The sequence below is a fragment of the Phoxinus phoxinus genome (assembly GCF_949152265.1).
Source record: "Phoxinus phoxinus genome assembly, chromosome: 9".
NCBI lineage: Eukaryota > Metazoa > Chordata > Actinopteri > Cypriniformes > Leuciscidae > Phoxinus > Phoxinus phoxinus.
The window spans coordinates 28532177-28558255 of NC_136884.1; the positions used below are offsets into that span (position 1 = coordinate 28532177).

At 39.1% G+C, this 26079-nt stretch overlaps 1 protein-coding gene across 1 annotated transcript; it reads left to right on the forward strand.

Moving 5' to 3' along the window:
* The first annotated feature begins 1478 nt into the window (after positions 1 to 1478).
* On the forward strand, positions 1479 to 18851 carry LOC307003774 (uncharacterized protein). The gene is made up of 6 exons (XM_079622565.1): positions 1479 to 1797; positions 1868 to 2036; positions 6147 to 6339; positions 8779 to 8926; positions 14997 to 16797; positions 17594 to 18851. The coding sequence occupies exons 2-5, from the start codon at positions 1957 to 1959 to the stop codon at positions 16139 to 16141; spliced, it is 1566 nt and encodes a 521-aa protein (XP_079478691.1). The 5' UTR covers positions 1479 to 1797; positions 1868 to 1956; the 3' UTR covers positions 16142 to 16797; positions 17594 to 18851.
* Positions 18852 to 26079: the final 7228 nt, after the last annotated feature.

The following is a 26079-nucleotide window of genomic DNA, read 5'->3' on the forward strand; positions in this document are numbered from 1 at the left end:
TAGGTAGATTTACGATTTGATGAAGGTACAATCGTTGCCGCCCTTCAGGCGGCCAGGGCGGAGGAGACGAACCTTCAGGCAGCCAGGGCGGAGGAAACGACCCTTCAGGCGGCCAGGGCGGAGGAGACGACCCTTCAGGCGGCCAGGGCGGAGGAGATGACCCTTCAGGCGGCCAGGGCGGAGGAGACGACCCTTCAGGCGGCCAGGGCGGAGGAAACGACCCTTCAGGCGGCCAGGGCGGAGGAGACGACCCTTCAGGCGGCCAGGGCGGAGGAAACGACCCTTCAGGCGGCCAGGGCGGAGGAGACGACCCTTCAGGCGGCCAGGGCGGAGGAAACGACCCTTCAGGCGGCCAGGGCGGAGGAAACGACCCTTCAGGCGGCCAGGGCGGAGGAGACGACCCTTCAGGCGGCCAGGGCGGAGGAGATGACCCTTCAGGCGGCCAGGGCAGAGGAAACGACCCTTCAGGCGGCCAGGGCGGAGGAGATGACCCTTCAGGCGGCCAGGGCAGAGGAAACGACCCTTCAGGCGGCCAGGGCGGAGGAGATGACCCTTCAGGCGGTTATTTTTGTTGATATTTAAGTTCCTTAGATGGTTTTGTTATGTATTTTGGGCCTTGAAGGGCATTGAATACCACCTTATTTCTTTATTTTTGTTAAACGAAATACTGCTTTATTGTTATCTCATCTTGTTCCTCCTGAACCATCAAAATGTGAAAGGTTTTTTTTAAATAAATAATAAATAACTAATCTTATTGTAAAATGTGTTAATGTTTGTAACATTTTATGTTACAAACATAACACAAACTATGATAACCGTACTTTTTTTTTAAAATTTACATTCATTATTATTGTTATGTCTCACTGGTAAATGAGACATGAGGTAATCTGAAAGCGTTGCGCTCTCCTACACTAACTCTGTAGTGCATTATATCCCAGATTTTCAGTTACAAATATTTTTTTACAGGGAGTATCCAGAGGACTTCAGAAGAGACGGAGGCAAATATTGCTGTGGCTGTTGCTTTTAGCTTGAAATATGCCCCAGACAGGGGGGTCAGAGGTGGCAGAATTTTTTTTGATAATGTAGAACCCGGAAGCGCTGAACTGTGTTTACAACATGAACAGCTTTAGAGACTGACACCAAAGACAATAAATTGAATAAGTAGGTTTTTTTTGTTGTTTGCGTAGAACCCGGAAAGCCAACATGATACAACATGATCTGACACAGATGAGAAAAAATTATTCAATAAAGTAATTATTTATGTTTCTTGTTTGCACACAAAGTATTCTCGTCACTTCATAACAATATGTTTGAATTTAAACATTTCTTTACTACCTTTTCGAGCTTTGAAAGTTGCAATTACGTTGTTGTCAATGGAGGGGGCAGAACGCGTTCAGATTTCATCAAAAATATCTTAATTTGTGTTCCAGAGATGAACGAAGGTCTTATGGGTTTGAAACGACATGAGGATGAGTAATTAATGACTGAAATTTCATTTTGGAGTGAACTATCCCTTTAAAACCTACAAACTGAGAACAAAATAACAACAGAACTGTTGCTAAAAATATTTACATTTTTGTTACATGGTCCTTGTTTTATTCTTAACATAAAATAAATGTGTATTTCAACAAGAATTCAACTGAACACCGCTGATATGTTGTATTACTTGTATGTGGACATTTAAGCACATTTATGATTTTAGCGTGTGAACGGGACTTTTATTTTGGAGTGGTGATATGACGTCACAAGGCTGCGCTGCGCTCCTGCATTTGTTGTGATTCGATTAGAGGGAGAAAGGTTTGTGTTCAAAGCATTTAAAGTGTTTTAATCAATGCAAACCGCTCAGATAATTGTATTTTATCCATAGGGGTAATAAAGAGTAGACGCCGCATTGGCTCAAGAAATGCCATCTTGGACCGGTCACACTCCTAGTTGCGTAGCAGCGGAATAAACAAGATGCCAGAGCACTGTGCAGCATATTCCTGCTCAAATCGGCGGACCAGCGCAAACAAGGCTCGGGGGATTACTTTTCACAAGTAAGATTTGACATTACCGTACTATTGGTTGTATTTTGTGAATATAATATTACCAGAGAGTTGAGAAGGAGCAAGGATCTTTGATATCACTGTAACTTACTGAAATCGTAGCCAGTTAACGTTAATGTTAGCCTGGCTTTGTTTCCTGCACTGGCCCGTATTCACCCGGCTATGAACTGAGACTTGATAAGTCATATTTTACACACTTAGATTACAACTGACAAAAGAATGCTATTGTAGAAATAAAACAAATATTACTGGTATAACAAACATTGTTATTTTACACAAGTGGCACAGACTTGTTTTTTTTTTTTTTTTGCCCCCAGAATTGTATTTATTTATTTTAATATGTATATATATATATATTTTTTTTTTTTATTGTATTTTTTTGCAATTTTTACATTTCACAATGAACAAAATAACAACAAGAAGGGTGCTACAAATACAGATCTTCCATTTGTTTCATACATTTGAGTGAGTTTCATAACAAGTCCATTTCCACCATCGCATTTTACATTTATGTGCTTCCAGTCTCAGGTCATGGGTCATTTTTTCCATTGCAAATATTTCCTCCATGATATTCCTCCATTGGTCTAGACTCAAAGGTTCACTTTTCAACCAATTCCTCGTTATAACTTTCTTACTTGATATCAGCATCACTTTAATTAGATAAATGTCCTCCCTTTTAACAACATCTTTAGTTAACAGGCCTAAATACAGAGTCTGTGGGTCATTCGGTATTTTGTAACCCAAATTTTTTTCCATTTCTGTTACAATAGATTCCCAGTAGGGGTGAATTTTTTTACAAGACCAAAATACATGTGAATGATTGACATTGACATCCCCGCAGAGTCTCCAACACTGTTGGGAGGTTTTTAACTGTTTACTTTTAATGAAGGGTGTAATAAAGTATCTCACCAAGTTCTTCCAGCCAAATTCTCTCCATTGTCTGGAACTAGTAGAAGTTTGTTGTAAAAGACAGATCGAATGCCAATCATTCTCTGACAATTTAAGCTCCAGTTCTACTTCCCATTTCTGTTTTATGTATAGTGAGTCAAACCTATTGCAATTTTGTAAACATTTGTACAGCCTGGATACAGTTTTCGAGGGTAAATGTCTGTATGCCCCTGCGATCATATCTATTAATTCACTACCCTCTTGAGAGAGGTGATTTTCAATGTCTGTATTATAAAAATGTCTTAGTTGGAAATACCTAAATAAATCAGAGTTTTCCAGGTCAAATTCCCTCTTCAAGTTTTCAAAAGATTTAAACTTTTTCCCCTCTGTTAATTTACACACTGCAGTGATTCCCTTGTCAGTCCATCTTGTAAATGTGCTATCCATCTGACCACTTCTGAATTTTGGAGAGTACAATGGCCAGATCAACAATTTACAATCCCCCTCCATTTTATATTTTTTCAGTATATCCCACCAGATCTTAATTGTTGTATCTACTATAGGATTTGGTTCTATAGGTTGGTTAGATGTTTTCTCACCCAACCTCGTTTGTGGTTGGCATGTTCCGTAGTTAAGCTCAATGTGTTTCCATTTGGAGTAATATTCTGACGAGCACCAATAAATTATATATCTCAACTGGGCAGCTAAGAAATATTCTTTAAAATTTGGAAGGGCAAGTCCTCCTCTTTTTTTTCTCTAGTTGTAGAGTTTTGAGCTTAACCCTTGGTCTTGCCCCGTTCCAAATAAATCTACTCACTTGTTTATCCCATTTATCAAATTGAGTTTTTGGTATACAAATTGGCAGTGAATTGAATAAGTACAGCAATCTAGGCAACACATTCATTTTTATCACCTCTATCCTTGAGCTTAAATCCATTACTAGTGTTGCCCATTTTGTCAGGTCTTTTTGTATAACTTCATTAATCTTATTATAATTAGCCTCATATAAAGTGTTTAGTTCTCTAGTCAGATAGACCCCTAAATATTTTATTTTTCCTGAATCCCATTTTAACTTGTAAGCTCGCCTGACTGAGTCTGCTGGTCTGTATTTTATGCAAAGAACTTGGGTTTTTGAAATGTTTAACTTATACCCGGATTTCCCTCCAAAATCTTTTAATAACGTTAAAAGTTTAGGAAACGTATAATCCGGATTGCTGAGGTATATGATAATATCATCTGCAAAGAGACCTAACTTATGTTCATCCTTAGCAACTGTGATTCCTTTAAGTTCTTTACTTTGTCTTATATACTGAGCCAATGGCTCTATAAACAAGGCAAATAGGGAAGGGCTCAGACAACATCCCTGTCTTGTCCCTCTGAAGAGCTTGAATCTTTCTGTTAGGTCGCCATTTATTTTAATTCTAGCCACTGGTTTATCGTATAGGGCCTGTATACATTTAATGATAGTTTTATCAAAACCCATTATTTTCAAAACTGCAAAAAGAAAATTCCAGCTGACTCTATCAAAAGCCTTTTCCGCATCAAGACTTACTAAGGCTGTAGGAGTGCTCTGTTTATTGACTTCATTAATTATATGTAATGTGCGCCGAATGTTATCCTGCGTTTGGCGACCTTTTATAAAGCCCGTCTGGTCCTCGTCTATCAGGTCTGGGAGGAAAATTTCTAATCTTCTAGCGATTATAGACGTGAATAATTTATAATCAACATTCAAAATGGAAATTGGACGATAAGACTCACATAATTCTTTATTTTTACCTTCCTTAGGTATAACTGTTATCATGGCCTCTTTCCATGAGGGAGGACATTTTGCATGCTTGAGTGTCCAATTGAAAGATTCCAACAATAGAGGGGCAAGGTCTTCTTTATAAACTTTGTACCATTCATTAGGATAGCCATCTGTCCCTGGGCTTTTTTTACTTTTCAATCTATTGATAGCTTTATCAAGCTCTTTTTTAGTAATGGGTGAATTTAATGATCCATTTTGAATAGTTCCTATGGAGGGGAGATCTAATTCAGCTAAATAATCTTCAATTTCTTTTTTATCTACTTGTTCTGAATAACTATACAGAGATTTATAATATTTATAAAATATATTTTTGATTTCCTCAGGTTCATATTTTATGTCCTTACTTTCTGGATCTCGAATTTTATTAATTGAGTTCCTTATTTGCTGTGATCTTAATCTTTTTGCTAATATTTTGGTTGCTTTGGGACCAGATTCATAAAATATTTGTTTTGTGAATCTCAGTTTCTTTTCTGTCTCCTCATTTGCCATGTCTGATAATTGTTTTCTAATTCCTTTTATCATTCCAGCCAATTTATCACTCTTATCTGTATGCTGTTGTTTTTCTAGTTTTCTTATATTTTGTTCTAATTCCGCTTGTAGTAGCTTTTTCTTCTTTTTAATGTGAGCTAGCCTTGATATCAGGTTTCCTCTCATCACTGCTTTTATAGTGTCCCATAATATTGTTGGCTCTATTTGTTCTTCCTTATTATTAGCTATACAGTCTTGAATCTCTTTTTTGATTTCTTGCACCGCGATTTCATTATTAGGAATACTAACATTCATTTTCCATGATGTTGTTTTGTTTGGTCTCTCAAGATGTATAGAGACTTGGTATTTTTGGTGGTCTAGCTTCACTATTTCCTGAATCAAGTAACTTTAGCTTAACTCCTTTATTTATCGAGTAACGTTAGCTTGGCCACACGAGCTACACTTTTCTTGTCATGTGAATTAAAATTAGGCAACTTAAAGTAGCTTCCTATGTAGCTTAGTGTGAACTAGCCTAACGTTACTGTTGTGTTTCTTAGCTTGATACATTTGACTGGGTGGTAGCTTTTGTATAGTGAAGCTTTATTCATGGCAGAATAATGTATAGCTTAGCTCACTACAATTTCATTACAAAAAACAAGTAGCTTGCCCAACACTGTATTATTCACATGTAATTCATCCTAACAAAAGTAAGATGTAACTCTCATGTTTCATACCCACCACACTTACTTAAAATAAACGCAACAGGACATCTGACTGCAGAATGGTTTGCAAACACGCTTTTTCACAATTTCAGCAACTTTGGTTCATTATCAACAGATATGCAATAAAATAGGAGTTTTGTTGAAGAAAGGTGCTTGACCTCCGTTGTGAAATGTTTTTTTGTTGACTCTCCCAAATCTTCTGTTTTCTTTTTGAAGGTTTCCCAAGAACAAAGATGCGAGGAAGAAGTGGGAAGTGGCTTTGAGGAGAGAAGGATTCACTGCAAGTGCTTCAACAGTGCTTTGCTCTCAACATTTTAAGCAGGGCGATTTTGATAGGACGGGTCAGATTGTCCGACTCCGAGATGGTGTTATTCCATCCGTCTTCAGCTTCCCGGTTCACCTCCAAAGCGTAGGTGTATCATCACAAGGCTATTAGCATTCATACATGTAAATATTCTATGATCAATCACAGGGCAGGGTATTATGCTTCTTAATTTTAGCTGGACAAGTGCAGGGCTACATCTACCTCCAGAAGAGCTGAAGAAAGTGTGTGTGTGTGTGTGTGTGTGTGTGTGTGTGTCGGGAGGGGGGCTGCTAAATGTCAAGGGCTGGGAGGAGATGGATGCAGAAGAACGTGGTAGTACAGTGTGTGTGTGTGTGTGTGACAGAGTGACAAATATAAAAAGCTTCAAGTAGATTATAATATAATCATAGTAGGGCTGGGAGAAAAAACGGTATCGGTATTTATCGACGGTACACCATTGTCGGTAACGATATAAAAAAATGTTCGATATAGCGATCGATATTTCCATTCAAATGCGCGGGCACGACCACCACTACATTGCCCAAAATCAAATGGCAAGCGTAATGAAAGTGGAACGAAACAGCGCTATTATTTTGTGCTTCAAGGACCGTTTATCAGTTTGGACCGTTTATCATTCATATTTCTCTGTTATTAACGGATCAAACAGCGCTGACGTGGAAACCAGGAGACACATTGTGCCGTGAATGAACTAGATGTAGGCTTTAAGTCCACAGATCTGCAACATTCACCATGGATTTAATGTAGTAACACTAACTATGAGGTAACCATGGAAGTTTGGTAGGAATAGTAAAATGATTTCAAGTACGTCACATCTTTTTCCAGCACTTCAAAAATCAAATTTAAATGTTGTTTTTAATGTGATGATCAAAACATTATTTGTTCATCCTTCACAGATTACCCCCATTTATAAAACTAAGTTTCAAAATGTAGGAAAACTCACACTTATTTAAAACAACTTATCTTCAAGGAAATTTCTTTCTTTTTGCTGTATCGAAAATGGACCTAACCGAAACACCACTGTGTTGTATCGAACCGTGAATTGTGTGAACCGTTATGGTTCCCTAATGTTGATCTACCTCAAAGTTCGCCTTGATTGTTCCACGTTTACACTTTTACATTGCACACATTTTGTAACATTTTATTTAAGTCAAGAGTTTCTTTAACGCTTACTTTTTTTAATCTTAATATAAGACATTTTTTATTTTTGACTACTAAAACTAATATAATTTGTTGTTTGCTTTAATAATGTGGATAAAATAAAAAAACAGTGGTTTAAATTCAAACTACTTGTCTTTAAAATAAAATAAAAGTTATAAAAAGTAAATAATTATTGATGCCAAACAATATGAAACATTATATTGTGATAATTGTTTTATCTATATCGCACAGCCCTAAATCATATATTGTTTCTTCAACTTATTAAAATATCTTGACTTTACTGCCACTATCTGTTTCTGCTTCTCTATCATATTTATAGTGTGTGATTTGCAAAATACCTATCATAGCCAACATCACATATCATAGGGTGACCAGACGTCCCCGGTTTCAGGGGACAGTCCCCGTTTGTGGTTGCCCGTCCCTGGCTAAATACAGAAAAAACTACCCAGTTTTGTTTTTGAAGACACAACATTAGGTTTTTCAATCAGATTGATAGTTGAACTGGAAATGTCCCCTTTTTTCCTGGGATTATGTTCCCAGTTTTGATCTCGGACGTCTGGTCACTTTTTATCATATATCAGAATATTCTATTACTGTTAAGCCCACTATGAATATTAAAATACAGCGAACCATGTGTCCTGTATCATAGCTACACTTTGCAGCAAAAAAAACTTCAGTGAGATATGATTAATTAAATGCGCTGACAGCTCATGTTGCACCTGCCAAACAGATTACACTGAGTGGAGCGGGTGACCGGTTCAAGATGGTTGAAATGGAACGTCTCGTCAGCGCAAGTAGGCAGTAACGGTTGATGCGGCATCTACTCTCTATTAGATCTATGGTTTTATCAAACTGTTAAATTAATATTTTATCATTGAATGTAACATTTTAATGCTTTATAATACATTTATGAACTTGATTCTTCCGTGAGTCAAGCGCAACCATTCGTGAGGAAAGGTGCGTCTTATTTCTCTTCCTATATAGTGAATCCGTTTATCTTAAAAATGAATCCGGCGGTCACTGGCAAGTAGTGATGAGAGAAACTGAGCTTTTTATAACTCAAAAAGCTAGTCAAAACGATTCACTGATTCGAATCGCTCTAATCAACGCGCACTGACGTCGTCACCCGCTGGTCAGAAAAGTTGAAATGGAACGAAAAACCAAAACAAACCCAAAGTTGTGTAATATATTAAATATGATCCATTTACGGTAGTAATCTAAATCATAACAAAATATGTATAAATTGTAATCTTTTAGGTGTATGTTTTGAGGTGCGCTGAACTACTTGAACTAGAGCTGATTGAGAAACACAGATTTAGTGTGGATTTTATTTGACTTTCTGTTAATTATTCTCATCTTAAACAGAACAAACACACAGGAAAAGTCCTGGTGAAGCGACTGACATCCACGTCACTCACTGTTATGAAGATGGCGTTGATTAAAGAGGAGAGTGAAGACATGAAGATTGAAGAAACATTCAGTGTGAAACAAGAAGAAACCGAGGAACAAACAGGTTGGTTTCATTCGCAGGGTTGTACGCATAGCCTACTTTTCTTTTTCTTTTTTAGGATCACTTGTGTACAGTCACTTATTCAGCACTTACTCGGTTGACTGAATAGAATACATAAAAAAGCAGCGTAACTCTTGTCTCCGTATAAATGCATTTTGGGAGATTTTACCTGCCGTGAAACTGCCTGTTTTAAATGAAATCATGCAACTACAGTTACTGCTACTACTTGGACATAATATTACACTGTTGGTATTTTTTAAAAAGAGCACCAACATGGTTTGTACTGCAGTGTGGGCGGGCTTTTATCTCTTTTCCTAAACCGAATATGAAAATGAATATTTTTTAAACAACTGTTTTTAAACACGCACGCAGAGCAACAGATTGTTAAAAATGGTGGTTGAAATAAAATTCTGCGTGGAGTCAACCAATCAAAGTGCTGCATAAACAACCAATCAGCATGTTCGGCACCCAAGTCCCACCCCCGAAAGTTTCTGAACTCTGAAAAAGTACTACCTCGCCAGCAGGGACTTTCAGAGTGGGACATTTTTACCTGTAACTTCATTTAGGCCTCATCCACACTACTGCGTTTTAGTTTAGAAACGGAGCATTAAAACGAATACGATCTCCGTCCATATGTTTTAGCTGCATATTAAAATTTATCTCCGTCCACATTAAAACGACTGAAACCGCGGATTACGTGACCATTCACCAACACTGGGCATGCGCATGCCGGTGTAAACAGGCATGTAGGCAGTGATAGCATTGTAAAATGCATAATTTACTTGCACAACAGCTGCTAGCAAAGATATCAACGTCAGTAACGCTTGTAATTCGTTGTCCATGTTGCAGTCACTAACGTTACGTAGTCCAGGCTGTTTTATGTTTTCTTCCCGGGGACGGGTCATGTGATGGGTGGCTGACGAATCAGGGAAGGATACGCCATGACTGATGACACCCAATCATAGAGCCGAGCGTGAGCCTCTGCGTCATTGTTTCTAAAGTCCTCCGTTTTGACCGTCTTCACTAAAACGCCCTGCGGAGATTCAAAACGGGGTCGGCAGCGTTTCTAAACTTCTCCGGTTTAGGTCTTCGTTTTTGCCATTTTAGTCTGGACGGGAGTTGCAAACATAGCAAAAGGTCTCTGTTTCTAAACGAAAACGCAGTAGTGTGGATGGGGCCTTAGACTCTGGTTCCTGCAGTCGAAACACACCAGGGAAAGTTGCTATGGTGGTAATGCGGCTTAATAAAATAAAGTATTGATTGATCATCATCGTTATTATATTTACTACAGCTGTTTTGTTACTAAATGGAGAACTGAGACTAAGGGTGCACTGCTTTCACACTGGCAGTTTGGAACGGGGCACGGTTCGCATGAAAAATCACTAATGTGAACGCTGGCGTGCAGACCCAGGTGCGCACTGGGGTACCAAACCCGAGACTACCTAGAGGAGGTGGTCTGAGTTCAGTTGCACTTGAACTAAGCCGCGATTCATGTGAATGTGAAAGCAACAGACTCGGCTGTGCACTTGTTCAGGAAGTAAAATAACCTGATTACGATGTATTTAGTTAAATAAAACATGTAAGTGTTGATGATTTACCTTGGATACGAGCGAGAGTGAGTCTGCAGTGTATTTGCGCATAGCGCGTGGAATCAGGGCAACAAATTAGCAGAAGACCACCTTATGCGACACACGCAGTAAACGTGTTGTTCACTCAGCTGCGCATAACACCACCAAATTAATAAAAACTATATATTGACCCGCGTCGTTTCCTATCGTGCACGTTTGCGTTGATTTAATATTCACACGAACGCACCAGGGTTCGATATAATCAAGTTGAGTGTGAAACAAGACCAACGCTGCGGGGGAGCCGGGAACAATCGGGCTCGGGCCGCAGCAAAAAAAAGCCCAATGTGAAAGCCCCCTAAAACTTATCAATAGCCAAGTGTAGTCGATATCCAAAACACTGAAGTTGTGTCTATTTGTTGAGTGAAGTGGCTTTTACCATGTTTGTACCACTATCAGCCCCCAGGAGGCGAGTGCTTCAATCGTTCCTTCATAAATAACTCCACCTGTGTGGTCTTCAGGAAAGTAAGCCGTTTGGAGGCATTCGCTCTGAATATTCCAGCCTTGAATAGTGAGGCTCGGATGTGAAGTAGAGGCGAAGAATTGTACATTTTGCAGCTGCCGCTTTATCTTCTCCCTAGTCTGGGGATCGCCGTCTGCGGAAAATGTTTTCGGCCAGGTAGCTCGTATCTGGAGTCAAGGTTGGCTTCTTAACGCCAATGGAAAGCATGTCTTTTGCCATGCAATATGCAACTGCTTTTGTGATCTCTTTTTTTTTTTTTTGGTGTAAGCACGCATGGGGAAATAGCGATATAATACTTTGCTGGTTAGTGTCATTGGAGCTTGTAGATTGTCCACATCCACTAACACTCATCTGGGACTGTAATTTCGTAGCTTCTTCGGCTTCTAAAGGATGACATTGTTCTAAATGATAAAACAGGTTTGTGGTGGTGCCCGTCTTTGCCGATGGCAGGAGTCCCGATGGCAGGAGTCGTCTACACAGTTAGCAATGCACGTCGCTCTGTTTTATGTCAGATCGCAAATAGGCAAAATATCTCCACTGAACTTAGAGGCCCCCTGAAATCAAAATGTACGTTTTTTAACTTTGTGTGAATATGTTAGCCTTAAGGTTATGAATAAGTTGGTGTGTTCCAAAACAATGACACAATTTGCATTTAGGAGATATAAGCATTCAAAATTATGGATTTTTATGACATCACTGCAGACTTCAGCTTCTAATCACATGTTCTGTCCATCAAATGCTCTCTAGAATCTAAAGTGTCCCACCCCGTAACGTTACTTGGCTCAAACTGATATGGTCTGACTCCAAAACACGGTTGGTCCATTTTCGTCCTCGGTAGACGATTCTGCCAAGTCAGTAGGGTTGCGTATCGAGAACCGGTAACACATTTCCAAAAACCAGGGATTCGATAAGACGCATGCATATCGATTCCTGACTTTGGGGCCGTTCACATTTCGCGTATTTTGCGCATGCAAATTTGTTATTTCAAATGTAGGTGCGCAGCGAGATGAAAACATCTCAACTTTTCAGAATGCCGCAAGCGCACGCAGGTCATGTGACAAAAAACAACCAACCGACAACGACAGACGCCACGGGAGCGGGAGCATTTGTGGAAAGAAGGTGAAAGTGGCGCGGCCGTGCTTTCCACGCGTGTTAGACGCGATATGTGAACGGCCCCTAATTCATAATAAACTGAGAATCTATTTGGTTTAAAATCGTTTTTGTTTTGTTTAAAATGGAGATCACGATTACATACATCAGACGACTACACAGAATAACATGTTCCAGACTATTTAATAAAATAAAATAAAAACTAATTTGAATCATTAATTCAAATGTTTTAAACGAATGAATTCAGTCTCATTCATAAATACCTGTTTACTTAATGGATGATTGACCGTTTTTTAATGAATCTCGAGTCTTCTTGAATAATGATTAAATGAAAAAAAAAAAAAAAAAAGTCGATTTTTGCCACCTACTGGAGTAATAATGTAATCAGCACAATCTTTATTTGATAAGACTCTTTTCACTTTAGCCATTTTATTAGTTATTTCTTAAAATTGGCAAGAATAAAAGGAAGAAATATTTATTCTTAAAGGTCCCATGACATGGGGTTATTATATTATTTTATAATGTTTCCTGGTTTGCCCTTATAATGTTAGTATGTTTTTTAGTTAAAAAATAGTCATAATTTAGAAACAAAAGGCATTGTTCCTAGCCCAGTTTTAGCCTCTGATTTGAACGCTCTGTTTGAAGGGGTGTGTCTGTGTGAGACTTCAGTGTAACCGGCCACTGCTGTGATTGGCTGACATGCTTGCATATGAAATAGCTACTTATTACATGTGAAACTCTCTCGAATACTTTTACTACAGTTATTATAAGTTTTTACTATTACAGCTATCGAGATTAACAAATCGTCAGAAGTTTTTAAAGTATTTAGATCTATTCCCATCATATAAAATGTTGCCGTGATGAGCATTGCGCAAGCAGATGACAGTCTGTTGTTGATCGCGAGAATGAAGATCTTATCATTGCAACGCAGTTTCTGCACTCTCTCTGCTTTCACCAATGCAAACACGATGATGTAAATACAGTAAGAGCGATCATGTGCAGTGTAACGTGCGTCATTGATTTCATATCGAGTTTGGCAAGTGTCCAGATAAACTCGATCGCGCTGTGTCCATGAGAAAATGAGCTAGGAAGTAGGAATGCGTGCGCGCGATTCTTACAAAGATTGTTCTTTGATCGCTTTCTGTATATAATTTATTCACAATTTAAATACGATTATTTTCATCCTACTAAAAGAAACGACGTGAAGTTGATATTTTAGTCACTGGCTTGACTTACTGAGGCATAAACAGCAGTATTGAACGATTTGAGAGAAAGATTACCTGTCTGAACTTGAACAATTACACATCAGAAAGTGTTGCTTGGTAGCTCGATCGATTTATTTTCAGACGTTCGTCGAGGCCAGCTCTTTATTGACCCAAGTTGAGGAAACAGTCGTCGGTGAAATGTTTGCCGCAGACATGCAAAACTTTGGGGAGTTGTGTCGGCGCATTTCCAGAGAAAATGAAATGAATCCACTGGTTCTTCTGGGGCTTGGATGAAGGAACTAAAAAAAGGCTTCGGTGTTCATTTGTACATCCAATTATTGAGCAATTATTATGCTTCACTCGTTCAAAAACCATGATATCTCCCGTGGACAAACTAAAATCGCGCGCACGCGTTCCTGCTTCCTAGCTCATTTTCTCCTAGACTGGAAATATTCTCTGGGCGGGCAAAGCAGAGAAAGGGGAGGTAACATTTCCTCCGTATGACATCATAAGGAGGAGATTCAAGATCAGCCCGATTGAGCTTCCAATTTTTCAAAGGCAGAGAAAGATAGCAAAAGCTCGATTTACACCGATTGAAATTTCTAGAAACTTGGGGACCATATACAGTCTAGGGGAACTCATATTAATGTTAAAAAACCTCAAAAAGTGAAAATTTCATGTCATGGGACCTTTAAAGTATTTGCCCTTTTCCCCCAAAAAATATATTGGAATCGGAAACCAGAATCGATAAGAACCAGATCGATAAGCGGAATCGCTAAAATTGTAACGATACCCTACCCTACGACTCAGTTGGTCTATTGGAACCAATGTATCATCAGCACTCGGATTCGCTTTCAAGGTGCCGTCAAGTATGACTTGCAGTCTGTGAGGTAAACTAAACGCGAAAGGCTGTTTGAAAGGCGGTAGGAGCCTTTCAATATGTCCCGCTTTAGCTTCCTGTTTCAGTGGAAATTACGTCAGCACATCACACAAAGCTGCGCGTTCCAAGGCACTTCAGTGGGCCTTTAAATTACCTTTCTTCCTTCGAGCTGGTTGTGGGCACTGCACTTTCTTCACTATTGTTCACTAGTTGGTGCTGCAGGTTGTAATGCCGTAATAATAACAGTATAGTTTCAGCGATATGCGTCTGTTCATTCATTCTTGTCAAAGTTACCCACCGAATTGACAACACGCTGACGTCAGACGCACGTCCGTTTACAAACCAATCAATGTCAAGATCCCACATAGATAATGACGACAGGATTCAAGTATGTCATGTAAAGTTCTTTAGTGCGCTTGCATGATTGCAGTGTGAAACCAAACCAAAACTAACCGAATGTATAAAAACATCAACTTTGGTGCAGACTTTCAAGTGTGAAAACGCCCTAAAAGTTCTCCTCAGTTTTGTTCCTGTCACCTGGATTAGCTAATTAGCACAATTTTTCAGCCAGGAGATACACCTCTGCTGAGAGGACACTGTTTTTCTAAAAAATGTATTAGGGGTTTTAAAACTGCTAGTTAGAAAGCTTCTGGGGATGTGTCTTAAAGAAAGCGAAGAGCTGACAATATTGAGAAGTGTGCATGCTGTTGGTTTTGATGATTTGTTTTGATGTCTGTTGCTTTGTGCCAATTAAATGTGGTTCATTTGTATTTGTCTTTTTTCAACTTAGACCTGATGGTGCTTAAAGAAGAGAGTCAAGAATTGAATGAAAAGGCAGAGGAGGAAGAGGAAGATCAGGATGAGAGTCATAATGATTTCACAATTAGAGAAAAATCTTTTAGTTGCTCACAGACTGAAAAGACTTCCTCACCAAAAAGGGGTCAGAAGACGGTAACCAGAAGTTATTTCTCTTGCACTCAATGTGGAAAGGGTTTCAATCAACTTGGAAACCTGAAAGTCCATATGAGAATTCACACTGGAGAGAAGCCTTTCACCTGCCAACATTGTGGAAAAAGTTTCACTGAAAAAGGAAACCTCAAAAAACACATGAGGATTCACACTGGAGAGAGCCCTTTTACCTGCCAACAATGTGGAAAAAGTTTCAATCAAAACGACAGCCTTAAAGCTCACATGAGAGTTCACACTGGAGAAAAGCCTTTTGCCTGCCAACAATGTGGGAAAAGTTTCACTCAAAAGGACAGCCTTAAAGTCCACATGAGAATTCACAATGGAGAGAACCGTTTCACCTGCCAACAGTGTGGAAAATGTTTCATTCGAAAAGGATGCCTTAAAAGCCACATGCGAATTCACACTGGAGAAAAGCCTTTCACTTGCCCTCAATGTGGAAAAAGTTTTAAACATAGAGCAACAATTAATTCCCACATGAAAATTCACACTGGAGAGAAGCCGTTCACATGTGATCAGTGTGGGAATACTTTCAGACATAAAGTAAACCTTAATACCCACATGAGGATTCACTCACGAGAGAACAGTTTTACATGCCATCAGTGTGAAATGATTTTCACAGACAGTGATCACCTTAAGAATCATGTAATAACTCACATTGGAGAGAAGCCTTTCATGTGCATTAACTGTGGAAAGACTCGCTCAAACAAAACAAACCTTAATGTTCACATGAGAGTTCACACTGGAGAGAAGCCTTTCACCTGCCCTCAATGTGGAAAGAGTTTCACACTTAAAGAAAGCCTTAGGACGCACATAAGATCTCACACTGGAGAGAAGCCTTACACGTGTCTTCAGTGTGAAAAGAGTTTCGCATATCGAGCGGACCTGAAACGCCACTTGCAAACTCATTCTGGAGAAAAATTACAGGAAAAGGAGCAATTTAAAAAATCAACTATGCAGACCATTTAATTGTGGTCTACTAGAAAGATTATTTTGCCATTAGAGATACACCTGAAAGGTCAGATGTGAGACTCTATTTTTGTTCTTTGTGTGGAAAGAGTTTTAATTCCCTGGAAATTGAAAGTGTCACCAGAAAAATATGTATCTGTGTGAATCTATCTATCCATCTATCATTCTTCAGTGAAAATAATAAGTTTGTGAAATACTGAATGTATCTGGATTTCTGCATTGATTACTCATAAAATGCGGTCTGATCTTATATTGAACTCAATTACAGACTGACACACATGACTACACCTAATAACTGTTGTGGCAAAAAAATTTAAACATCACTGCGTAAGAGACACTCAAATTTATAAAAAGAGAAGTATTTATTCTTGCAAGAAGGTTCAGTCGCCACACAGTTGTTACGCTGCGGGGTGAGTGAGACATTAGACAGGAAGCAATGGGCAGCCTTTATACCATATTCAAGGTCTTTCTCCAGCAGGTTTCTTTCTGCCATGCCCTCTACATATAAGAGACCCATTGTTATATAAGTTTTTGTTTATCACTAAGTTGTCACTTAGGACCACCAAAAGTCAATACTAAGGTCAAAGGTCCTGTCCCATATGCTCCTATAGTGTCACACTCAGCCACTTTCCCAGGTACCCAAACATGCATATACAGTGCTATGCATAAGTTTAGACACCCATGCTAAAGTTGACTAAAAAGAGGAATAAAATATAATCTTTTGGAAATTGAACTTAATGCCTTAATTTAAAAAAATAGGAAAAATCTAACCTTTAAGGACACCAATTTTCTTTGTGAATGAATAATGTATCGTACATAAATAAATGTTCTTCCTTAAAATACAGGGTGCATAAGTTTGGACACCCCTATGTTAAATTCCCATAGAGGCAGGCAGATTTTTATTTTTAAAGGCCAGTTACTTCATGGATCCAGGATACTCTGCATCCTGATAAAGTTCCCTTGGCCTTTGGGATTAAAATATCCCCACATCCTTCACCATACCTAGAGATTGGCATGGTTTTATTTCAGTTAGCATAATAGCTGGTTTGATTTGCATTGAGAGATGATCTTATGGAAAGTACTCCATGCCAATCTCTAGGTATGGTGAAGGGTGTGTGATGATGTGGGGCTATTTTAATTCCAGAGGCCAAGGGAACTTTATCAGGATGCAGAGTATCCTGGATCCATATAGTAACTGGCCTTTAAAAATAAAAATCTGCCTGCCTCTATGGGAATTTAACATAGGGGTGTCCAAACTTATGCACCCTGTATTTTAAGGAAGAACATTTATTTATGTACGATACATTATTCATTCACAAAGAAAATTGGTGTCCTTAAAGGTTAGATTTTTCCTATTTTTTTAAATTAAGGCATTAAGTTCAATTTCCAAAAGATTATTTTTTATTCCTCTTTTTATTCAACTTTAGCATGGGTGTCTAAACTTATGCATAGCTCTGTATTTTCCCGTTCACACACAATACGAACAATAGAAACACGTGACTCACACTACTTTGTAATATCTACTAAAGATCAATGAAAATCAAAAATTTCCATAACATAACAAACAGTTGTACCCTACATATTTTGATTGAATACATTGAGTAATGCTTCACAGTGCAGGGTGGAGATAAAAGGGGTCATGAATTTTGAAATCTAAATTTCTTTGATCTTTTAACATGATCAAATATAACATAAGGTCATTGTACTATATAAACATCCTGTAAGTTTCAGAACTCCAAAACTTGCTTGTTAAATCAAAAACAGATTCATTGAATCCAAGCTCAAAGTCTAATTACACTGTATTCAGCACAAACTCTGCTATAATAATATGTGAGCAGTAGGTGTAAAAGTTTGTAGTTTTGAGAAAATTACATTTATGCATGATTAGTGAAAGAAATATTTAAGTCGCTGAAATAAGGACGTATGATTATCATGGCTGCTTGCTTCTTGCACAACTTTGCTCTTGGAGCTGTGAATGGCTGTGATGAACACCCAGAGGGATGTCCAAGAGAGGAGGATGGCAACGAGTAGTTACGACTATTGTCATCTAATAAATGTCTATTGACACCTTTTAAACAGTTTGTGTAAATTTTCTTCCCCTTTAAGTCGTACCTAGAACTGTCCTAAACCTAAAACCCACAGAGTTAGGCTAGATAGATAATACTCTCCTAACATAACTTTATATTTTTTCTTAGTAGAGTAGAATGGTGCTAGCCTGGCTCCGCCCTCCTACGTACTTCCGCTCAATTTTAATTTTCCTTTAGTACTACGCCTGGGATTGCGGTATATTTTTGGGTTTTCTCCTATCAATTTTTTACCGGTCCAATCAGCGAACAGAGGGAGTGGTTGAGAACGATGACGTGGTCGTGCGCTAGTTTGAGTTGACATACGTCAGGAGACTCACGACCAAACGTTAGCGATTGGTTATGGCAGATCCAATAGTTTTAAACTTCAACAGAGTACCCGCCTTCAAGGAAGTTAACGCTTGTCAATGGAGAGCGGCCAGACTCTCTGTACAAATGAAATGTACGAGAGTCTGGTAGGACCAGGCTAGAGTGGTGCTACATCATGTGATGTAATGTTCATGTATTTCTAGGTGTTGTGAAAAACAAAGTGTTAAACCGTAACTTAATGCTTTACAGGCCAGTGAGATGTTTTTTTGTAGCTGAAAAGACTAGTAACCATGACAAGGCTTGGTTAATATTAAAACAATATTTTATTGAAATTATTGAAATTGCACAGAACTGTGCTTTGTTTCCTTTTTTGTGGTCATTCACAAACACCATCCTGGCAGTCTGGGCCACTGACAAAATATTATTATATTAATAATATTATTTATATAAATAATAATATTAATAAATAAACTGTATAACGACATGTAAACATTTCAACCCATACCAACATACATTAACATTAACATGAGAATAAAAATAATAATAATGTTTTGCCCATCTAGGCAAGCAACCTCTGGAATCTCTCCTGGGATTCCTTCATTTGTGCTAGCGTCTCAGCGTGGCGTTTTTGGGAGGCCGCTTGGGATGCTGCCTCGGACTCCCTAAGATATCCCAACAGTTCATCCTCCCTCTGGCGCTTGCGCAGCCTTCTTTTGGTGTCAGGGGTAACAGTGGGGTGAGGAACACAGGAGGACGGAGGAGGTGATGGAAGGCTGGATGGAGCTGGAAAGGGGAATTGGTCAGACGCACAGGTGAGGGAGCGCTAGTGGACTGTGCAAGTGAAATGTCTGGTGCAGACACATTGAGCTGTAGTGCATCTGGCCTGCGCACATCCAGGGCCATAGTTGTTCCTGGGAAGACGATATCATGGTGACCTTCCAAGAGGCCATCCATCTCAGCATAAAACTGAAATTTACTAGCGTCCCTCCCTGTGGATGAATTGTTGTCCTTTGCTTTTTTGAAGGCCTCCACCAACGTGTTCCATTTGCGAGCCACCTTGTCTTGCACAAAGGTCTGCTTGAAATGGTGGCTCCGCTTGCCAGCAATATCCTCCCACAGCAGTTTCTTGGACTTCCTGGCCAGCTTCAGGCGCTGGTTCAGGTCATGGAATTAATAAATAAATGAATGAATGAATGAATGGAGGCATTTATATAGCGCTTTCATATGTACTACTGTACACCCAAAGCGCTTTACAATGATGTCAGGGTCTCTTCTCAACCACCACCAGTGTGCAGCATCCACTTGGATGATGCGACGGCAGCCGCAGTACAATGGCGCCAGTGCGCTCACACACACCAGATACAGGTGGAGAGAGGAGAGAGAGATGGAGGGACCTGGGAGGACCCTTACCCTCTGCCTCTATTTGCAGCCGCATGAGGTCAATTAGGAACAATGCTTGGTCTAGGGCTGGGCGATTAATCGAAATCGACATTCAGAACCTATAATCGATCAAATTTTCCCAGGTTGATTATTTCGATTACTTTCCCTTTAAAACACTACCGCGTGTGGAGTCACGTGACCCCGCTCCCTTACATTACGTTATTCCGCCGACATGTCGAGCATGGAGAGCTTAATCACTGAGACAACTGAGCAACAAGAGCAGCTTGTACCAAAGAAAAACGCAGTCTCTGCAACAGTGTATTTTCATTACAACAACCTGTTGTTTACATTGATACATTGCACATTAAAATATTTGTTTACAGTATATGCAAGAAATGCACTGTTTAAAATATTATTTACAGGATATACAAGAATTATTTTATTTAGAAGAGATACGGCTTATTTTCTACTTTTAATAAGAAAAACATTGAAAGTAATTTATTTTGTTTCCAAAAGTGCAAGTTATTTATTTTTACTTTTTTATAAGAACAAAGTGACTGTTCGTTTTAGCCAATGTGTGCTTAAAGTTGTATAACATTGATGTTCAATAAATAATCATAGATAGTAGATAGTGTGTTTCCTTCAATTATTTTAAAATCAAGTAATGCACCCTTCATTCAAAAATCTCTCACTTGTAATATGTGAGCATATTTACTGTAAAAAACTTGTCAGTGAACCATGAGGGCAAAAAAATACAAAATAATCTGTCACGAACACACACAGGAACAGGTAGATCCAATAGCAGTGTTTATTTAAAGGGTAATCCATACTCACAATCAGTCCAGGCAAGGGTCGAAATCCAAAAGGCAATCCAAAGAACATAAGACATACACGATCAACAGGAACGGAAGTGTGGGGACAATAAACAAGGACTCCGTGACAAACACTGAAACAGACAGGGTATATATACACAAGTGCAAACAAGGTGACGAGAAACAGCTGAAGGAAATTAACAATCAGTGACAGACAGGATTATGGGAAATGTAGTGAAAATGCCTAGACACCGTGAAAACTGAGACCTTTAGTGTTAAACCCAGGGAACCACCAGACACTGTGACAAAATCGCACTAAAAGATTTTAGCTAGGAGTGTTCTCTTAAAAGTTATTCACAATGCCTTTCAGACCTACTCTTAGTAAGGAAAAATGACAACTCCTAAACTAAGAGTGAGTCTTCGTTGCTATGGATGACGTCAATTACCACATCTAAATATGGAATTGCTATGGATGACGTGTCCTACACAAAATAATAATAATAATGTCATCGAAATGAATAAAAGTTATTCACAATGCCTTTCAGACCTACTCTAAGTAAGGAAAAATGACAACTCCTAAACTAAGAGTGAGTCTTCGTTGCTATGGATGACGTCAATTATCATGCACGAGCTTCCTCGCAATGATCACGGTGATTGGTTGTTAGATGACAGGGCCATCATGCAAAATATAACACAGGACATAACCAATCATGGAATTACGACATCTAAATATGTCTGTGTCCTACACAAAATAATAATAATAATGTCATCGAAATGCATATATAATGACATGTTTGTGCAGGCCCCAGTGAAGTGTAATTCTAAAAAGGCAGAGAGAGAGAAAAGTTGTGAATTAAATTAAATTAAATCAAGGTAGCCTAATACCCTAATGAAAACCGCTACTTGCCTAATAATGAAAAACGACACTTGCATTAACACTTGCTTGGTTAATTGACATCCTATTAGCCTAAATAGACTACTAAAAGCAAGGAAATGTTGCTCCTATTGAAGTAATGTAATAGTTGAATGACGGTGGATTATGAACTCGCCAAAACAGAAAAGAAAGCCCAACTGGACGAAGGATCAGTTACTGCTGCTGGCCCACCAACCATCAATGCACTCTGTAGACCCCATATTATTCGACAGTTCATAAGTTTTCCTTTGGACATTCGCAGCTCCAAAGAAACAAAGCCAGCTTTATGGATATTGCCGGTGTGCCCGGAGTGGTCGCTGCTATAGACGGGACACATATTAAAATAATTGCACCATGTCAGGATGAGGACGTGTTTGTGAATAGAAAGAAAACCCACTCCATCAATACCCAGATTGTGTTCGATGCAAACTTCACAATTCTCGATGTTGTTGCAAAGTGGCCCGGATCCACTCATGACTTGAGGATATTGATGGAGAGTGCTCTGAGGCAACTGTTTGAGAGACGTCATGTGCCAGCTGGATGTCACTTGGTGGGGGACAGTGGCTATCCCTGTAAGTCATGGCTCCTTACACCTTACCTCCGCCCACAAGTGGGACCACAGTTAAATTACAATAGGTAAGTGCACATGTTGGCTATATTATTTAGGTGCCATAATTCAATAGCATGACCACAATGTCAAAGCTTATTACAAATTATAGTGGTGGCTCTTGGTGTTGTTGGTTAAATCAATAATGTTTACTGTTCCTTGGTGCATGTTTCAGAGCACACAAGAAGACACGCAGTCTGGTGGAAAGGGGGATTGGACAGCTAAAGCGACGTTTCCATGTTTTACATAGTGAAATCCGCCTTAGTCCAGAGAAGACGAGTAAAGTGATCACTGTGTGTGCGCTTCTTCACAACCTGTGTCGGCAAAGGAACATACCACAGACAGGAGATGATGATGAGTTTGACGATGATGATGGTGATGACAATGAACACAACCAATTTGTTGATGAAGTGGAACAATGTGGACTGGCATTCAGGGATCACTTTGTCCATACTGTTATGGAAATTTTACATTTAGATATGTTTCTTTTACTTTTAGATGGGTACAACTTTTATTAACGATGAAGATTCATTTTTACTCATAAGCATTTAAAAGAATATAATCAAAAGCACATTATTAAAGATATAAAACTAAGTTTTTATAAATGTATCAGTTAGAACAAGCTTGAAGGAACAAAATGTTCACTATGTCATGTGAAGACTATGTGTGAAAAATATGTGCGCAGCTTTGATCGAACTAAAGATAGACGAGATGTGTGAAAAAGAGCAGCAGCAAAGAAACAGGAAACTTTTGCAGACATGACGTTGCTCAGACCAGTTAGAATTTGGGTTGGACATGAGATAATGAGCTAAGACATCTCCATTTAAGGTAACAAAGGATTTTTACACAGGGTGTGTTAGGGTATATAACCTTGGCGAAAGGGACTAGCCTTCGCCTTCTCATGTCAGATGCTCTCTGCGTGAGAATGCCATGGGCCTTCTCATACTTAGACACTGTCTGTATGTTGAACGTCTTATTTCATGCATGAAATAAAATACTTTGTTTAATCTCTTGAGAATCGACTTTGTCTCCTTCATCCAGGTTTTAATATTGAGTAATTTTCCACAACAAATGGCGACGAGGATGCGATTGCAAAACCGATGATCGTCGTGAGGGGAACAGTTGACTGGCCATCCCGAGAGAACACTCTACGGCTCAATATCCTCAAGCTTGAGGAAAGAGAATTGTTCAACTCCTCACGACGACCTAGGTGGACGCAATTAAAGAACTCACAGACAGTGAGACTCACAAGACGGTGAGAGAAAATTTAAATTATTCACATGGTGGATAAGAAAATTATTTGCGTATTGAATATTTTTTCTAAAAGGGTCAGAGTTTTGGAATAAGCGTTTCCAAACAGGGTTTGAGAATAAGCCTAAAAGTAAGTTCTCAAATGCCATGTGTTAATTCTTCTCTAAAAGGGCCAGAGTTTTGAGAATAGGTCTGATAGAAAATTTCTCAAACACCAGACAAGGTGCTCGTTCGAAATAAGCTGATAGTAAGTTTCGGACATTAGAGGAGGCACTTGTTTGGGAAAGACCTGCATCGACGGAGGCAGGCAATTTTGAAAGTCCTAGATTGACGAATTTAGGCAGGTCGTGGTGGCCACGCTGAGAGGAGAATTAACACAGTAAATATAGTGCGTGGTGACCACGCGGGGGAAGATATTTAAATACGCAAATATAAATACTGTTGATTAAGAAGAAGGAAAGAGGAAAATTTATAGGTAAATATAAAGTAATAAAATAATAAATAAAAATACGCAAATATGGATTAATAAAATTAATTAATATAGGGAAATTGAACAAACAAAATTGTCTAAGTAAAAATGGGTAACGAAAATTCAAAAAAGAAGGATGGAGAACAGGTTGATTTCTCGAAGGGTTCATAAAAAATAATGGACAAAGCAATAGGAATTTGGTATCATGAATATGTGCCGTATTTAAAAGAGCAATATGGGTTCAATGGGGGTTTAAGCGTGTCACATTTGACAAAAACAAAAGCAAAATTGGTCTACTCACGTTGTCAAGAGGAAAGACAAGACACATAGAGAAACGCATTATGCAATCTTAAAAATGACATATCTTTGAAAAATGACGTCTGACATTGTTTCTTCTTCTCCCTATTATGGCATTGTTTTTTTTTTGTTTGTTTTTGTTTTGTGAGAATAAGAGAGGAGGACAGGATGTATCCGGCTCATCTTCCACCTCCTCGCAATCCTAACCAGATTCCAGCAGCCGAGGCAGAAGGACGGGGTCAAGCAGTTCCTAACGCACCACACGAACAACCACCACCGCTCTGCAGCCCTCCAGAAAATGAAAGTAAAGACTTTGTTCTTGGATGGATTGGACAGTGACATTTCAAAAGCAATTCAAAAGAGCTGTGTCGGATGGCAACTGGCCTCGACAGCAGAAATGAGACGACACGCAAGACATCATGAAAGTGCAGCGAAAAATCAACGCAGCCAAGCAAGACAAAGACCTCATGTTGGCCCTGGTGACAATGCAAGGTGTGTATATGGGCAACAACGACTCCACCCATCACCAACAGAACCAGAGAGGCAATGGCAGAGGAAGAGGCAGAGGACGTGGTCGTGGAAAAGGACCAAACTGTCAACAACAACGCCAAGAGCCCTATGATCCAGACAAATGTTTCAAATGTGGACTTAAAGGACATTGGTATAATGATTGCCCACACGGCAAAGGCAGGAATCAGGCGGATTGAAAGGGGGAGGAGGGGGTGAGCGACGGGGTTCCTGTCTCTCCAGCAGATGAGTATAATTTACCTTTATTTTCTGATTATGCTCTATGCAATGAAGACTTGCTTGCTAGGGTTTTTCTATAAGGCTAATTTTTCTTTACCCTTGATAGAAATGACTGTTAATGACGTATCTTTACTATTTCTGCTTGACACGGGAGCTTCCAATTTTGTAATTAAAGCCACAGAGTTTGAAAAAACAATTCCACTCTCTGGTAAGACGACTTCTTCCAGAAGTGCAACTGGTCATGTGGTCATAGAACCATATTCGAAAACCCTTGAGTGTTCAATTGAAGGGGAAAAATAGAATAAAAAATTAAGCATTGTTTTTTAATTACTAAGTTATGCCCAGTGAATTTAATGCGAAGGGATTTACTTTGTAAGTAGGGTGTTTTTGTTTACTGTGGTGATCAGGGCTTATCAGCTGACATGAGAATGACGCATGAAACTGAAAGCACAGAGGATTTTTCTCTGTTTGTATATGAATGGCAAATTTCTGACACATGTCTGACCACAAAGCGGCTCATGACAGAGTGTTGCCATCTTCTGAATCTATGAGAGACTCAGATTTACATTGCACTTCTCATGTAAGCACTGATCATGATGATGAATATGCGCAGCGATGATTTAATGTTGACATTGATAATGTTGACATAGAAATTGTGACGACTGACTATGTGTATGGGACTGACCAATGGTGTGTTTTGAATGTGAAATTGACTGACAAACAGACAGTGTTTTATGACATGGAAAATGCACAAGCCTCATATCGCTGGCCAAACCAGTGAAGGCTGAATGGCGTGACGCGGGTCCCTTCATGGCCAGGTGCCATGAACTGACCGACTGGGTCATAATAGATAAAAAAAAAAGAATGATCTGCCAAAATGAAGGTACCAAAAATAGCCATGTCATGAAACACAGAAGTTTGAGAGCAGTCACAGTGTTGGATGAGGAAGTGAAACTAAACAGACTGAGTTTAACACAACTCCCTGTCATAACAGACGGGTTGGAGAGAGTTTCCAAAATGTTTATGGGCTACTGATAAAAAATGATGTAGGTCTGATTGCAGATTGTGA

Excerpts from the sequence above, each read along its gene's own strand:
- LOC307003774 (XM_079622565.1), top strand. The coding sequence starts at position 1,957 with ATGCCAGAGCACTGTGCAGCATATTCCTGCTCAAATCGGCGGACCAGC. Across the intron at positions 2,037-6,146 it reads CGGGGGATTACTTTTCACAA|GTTTCCCAAGAACAAAGATG; the intron begins GTAAGATTTGAC and ends TTCTTTTTGAAG. Across the intron at positions 6,340-8,778 it reads TCCCGGTTCACCTCCAAAGC|AACAAACACACAGGAAAAGT; the intron begins GTAGGTGTATCA and ends CATCTTAAACAG.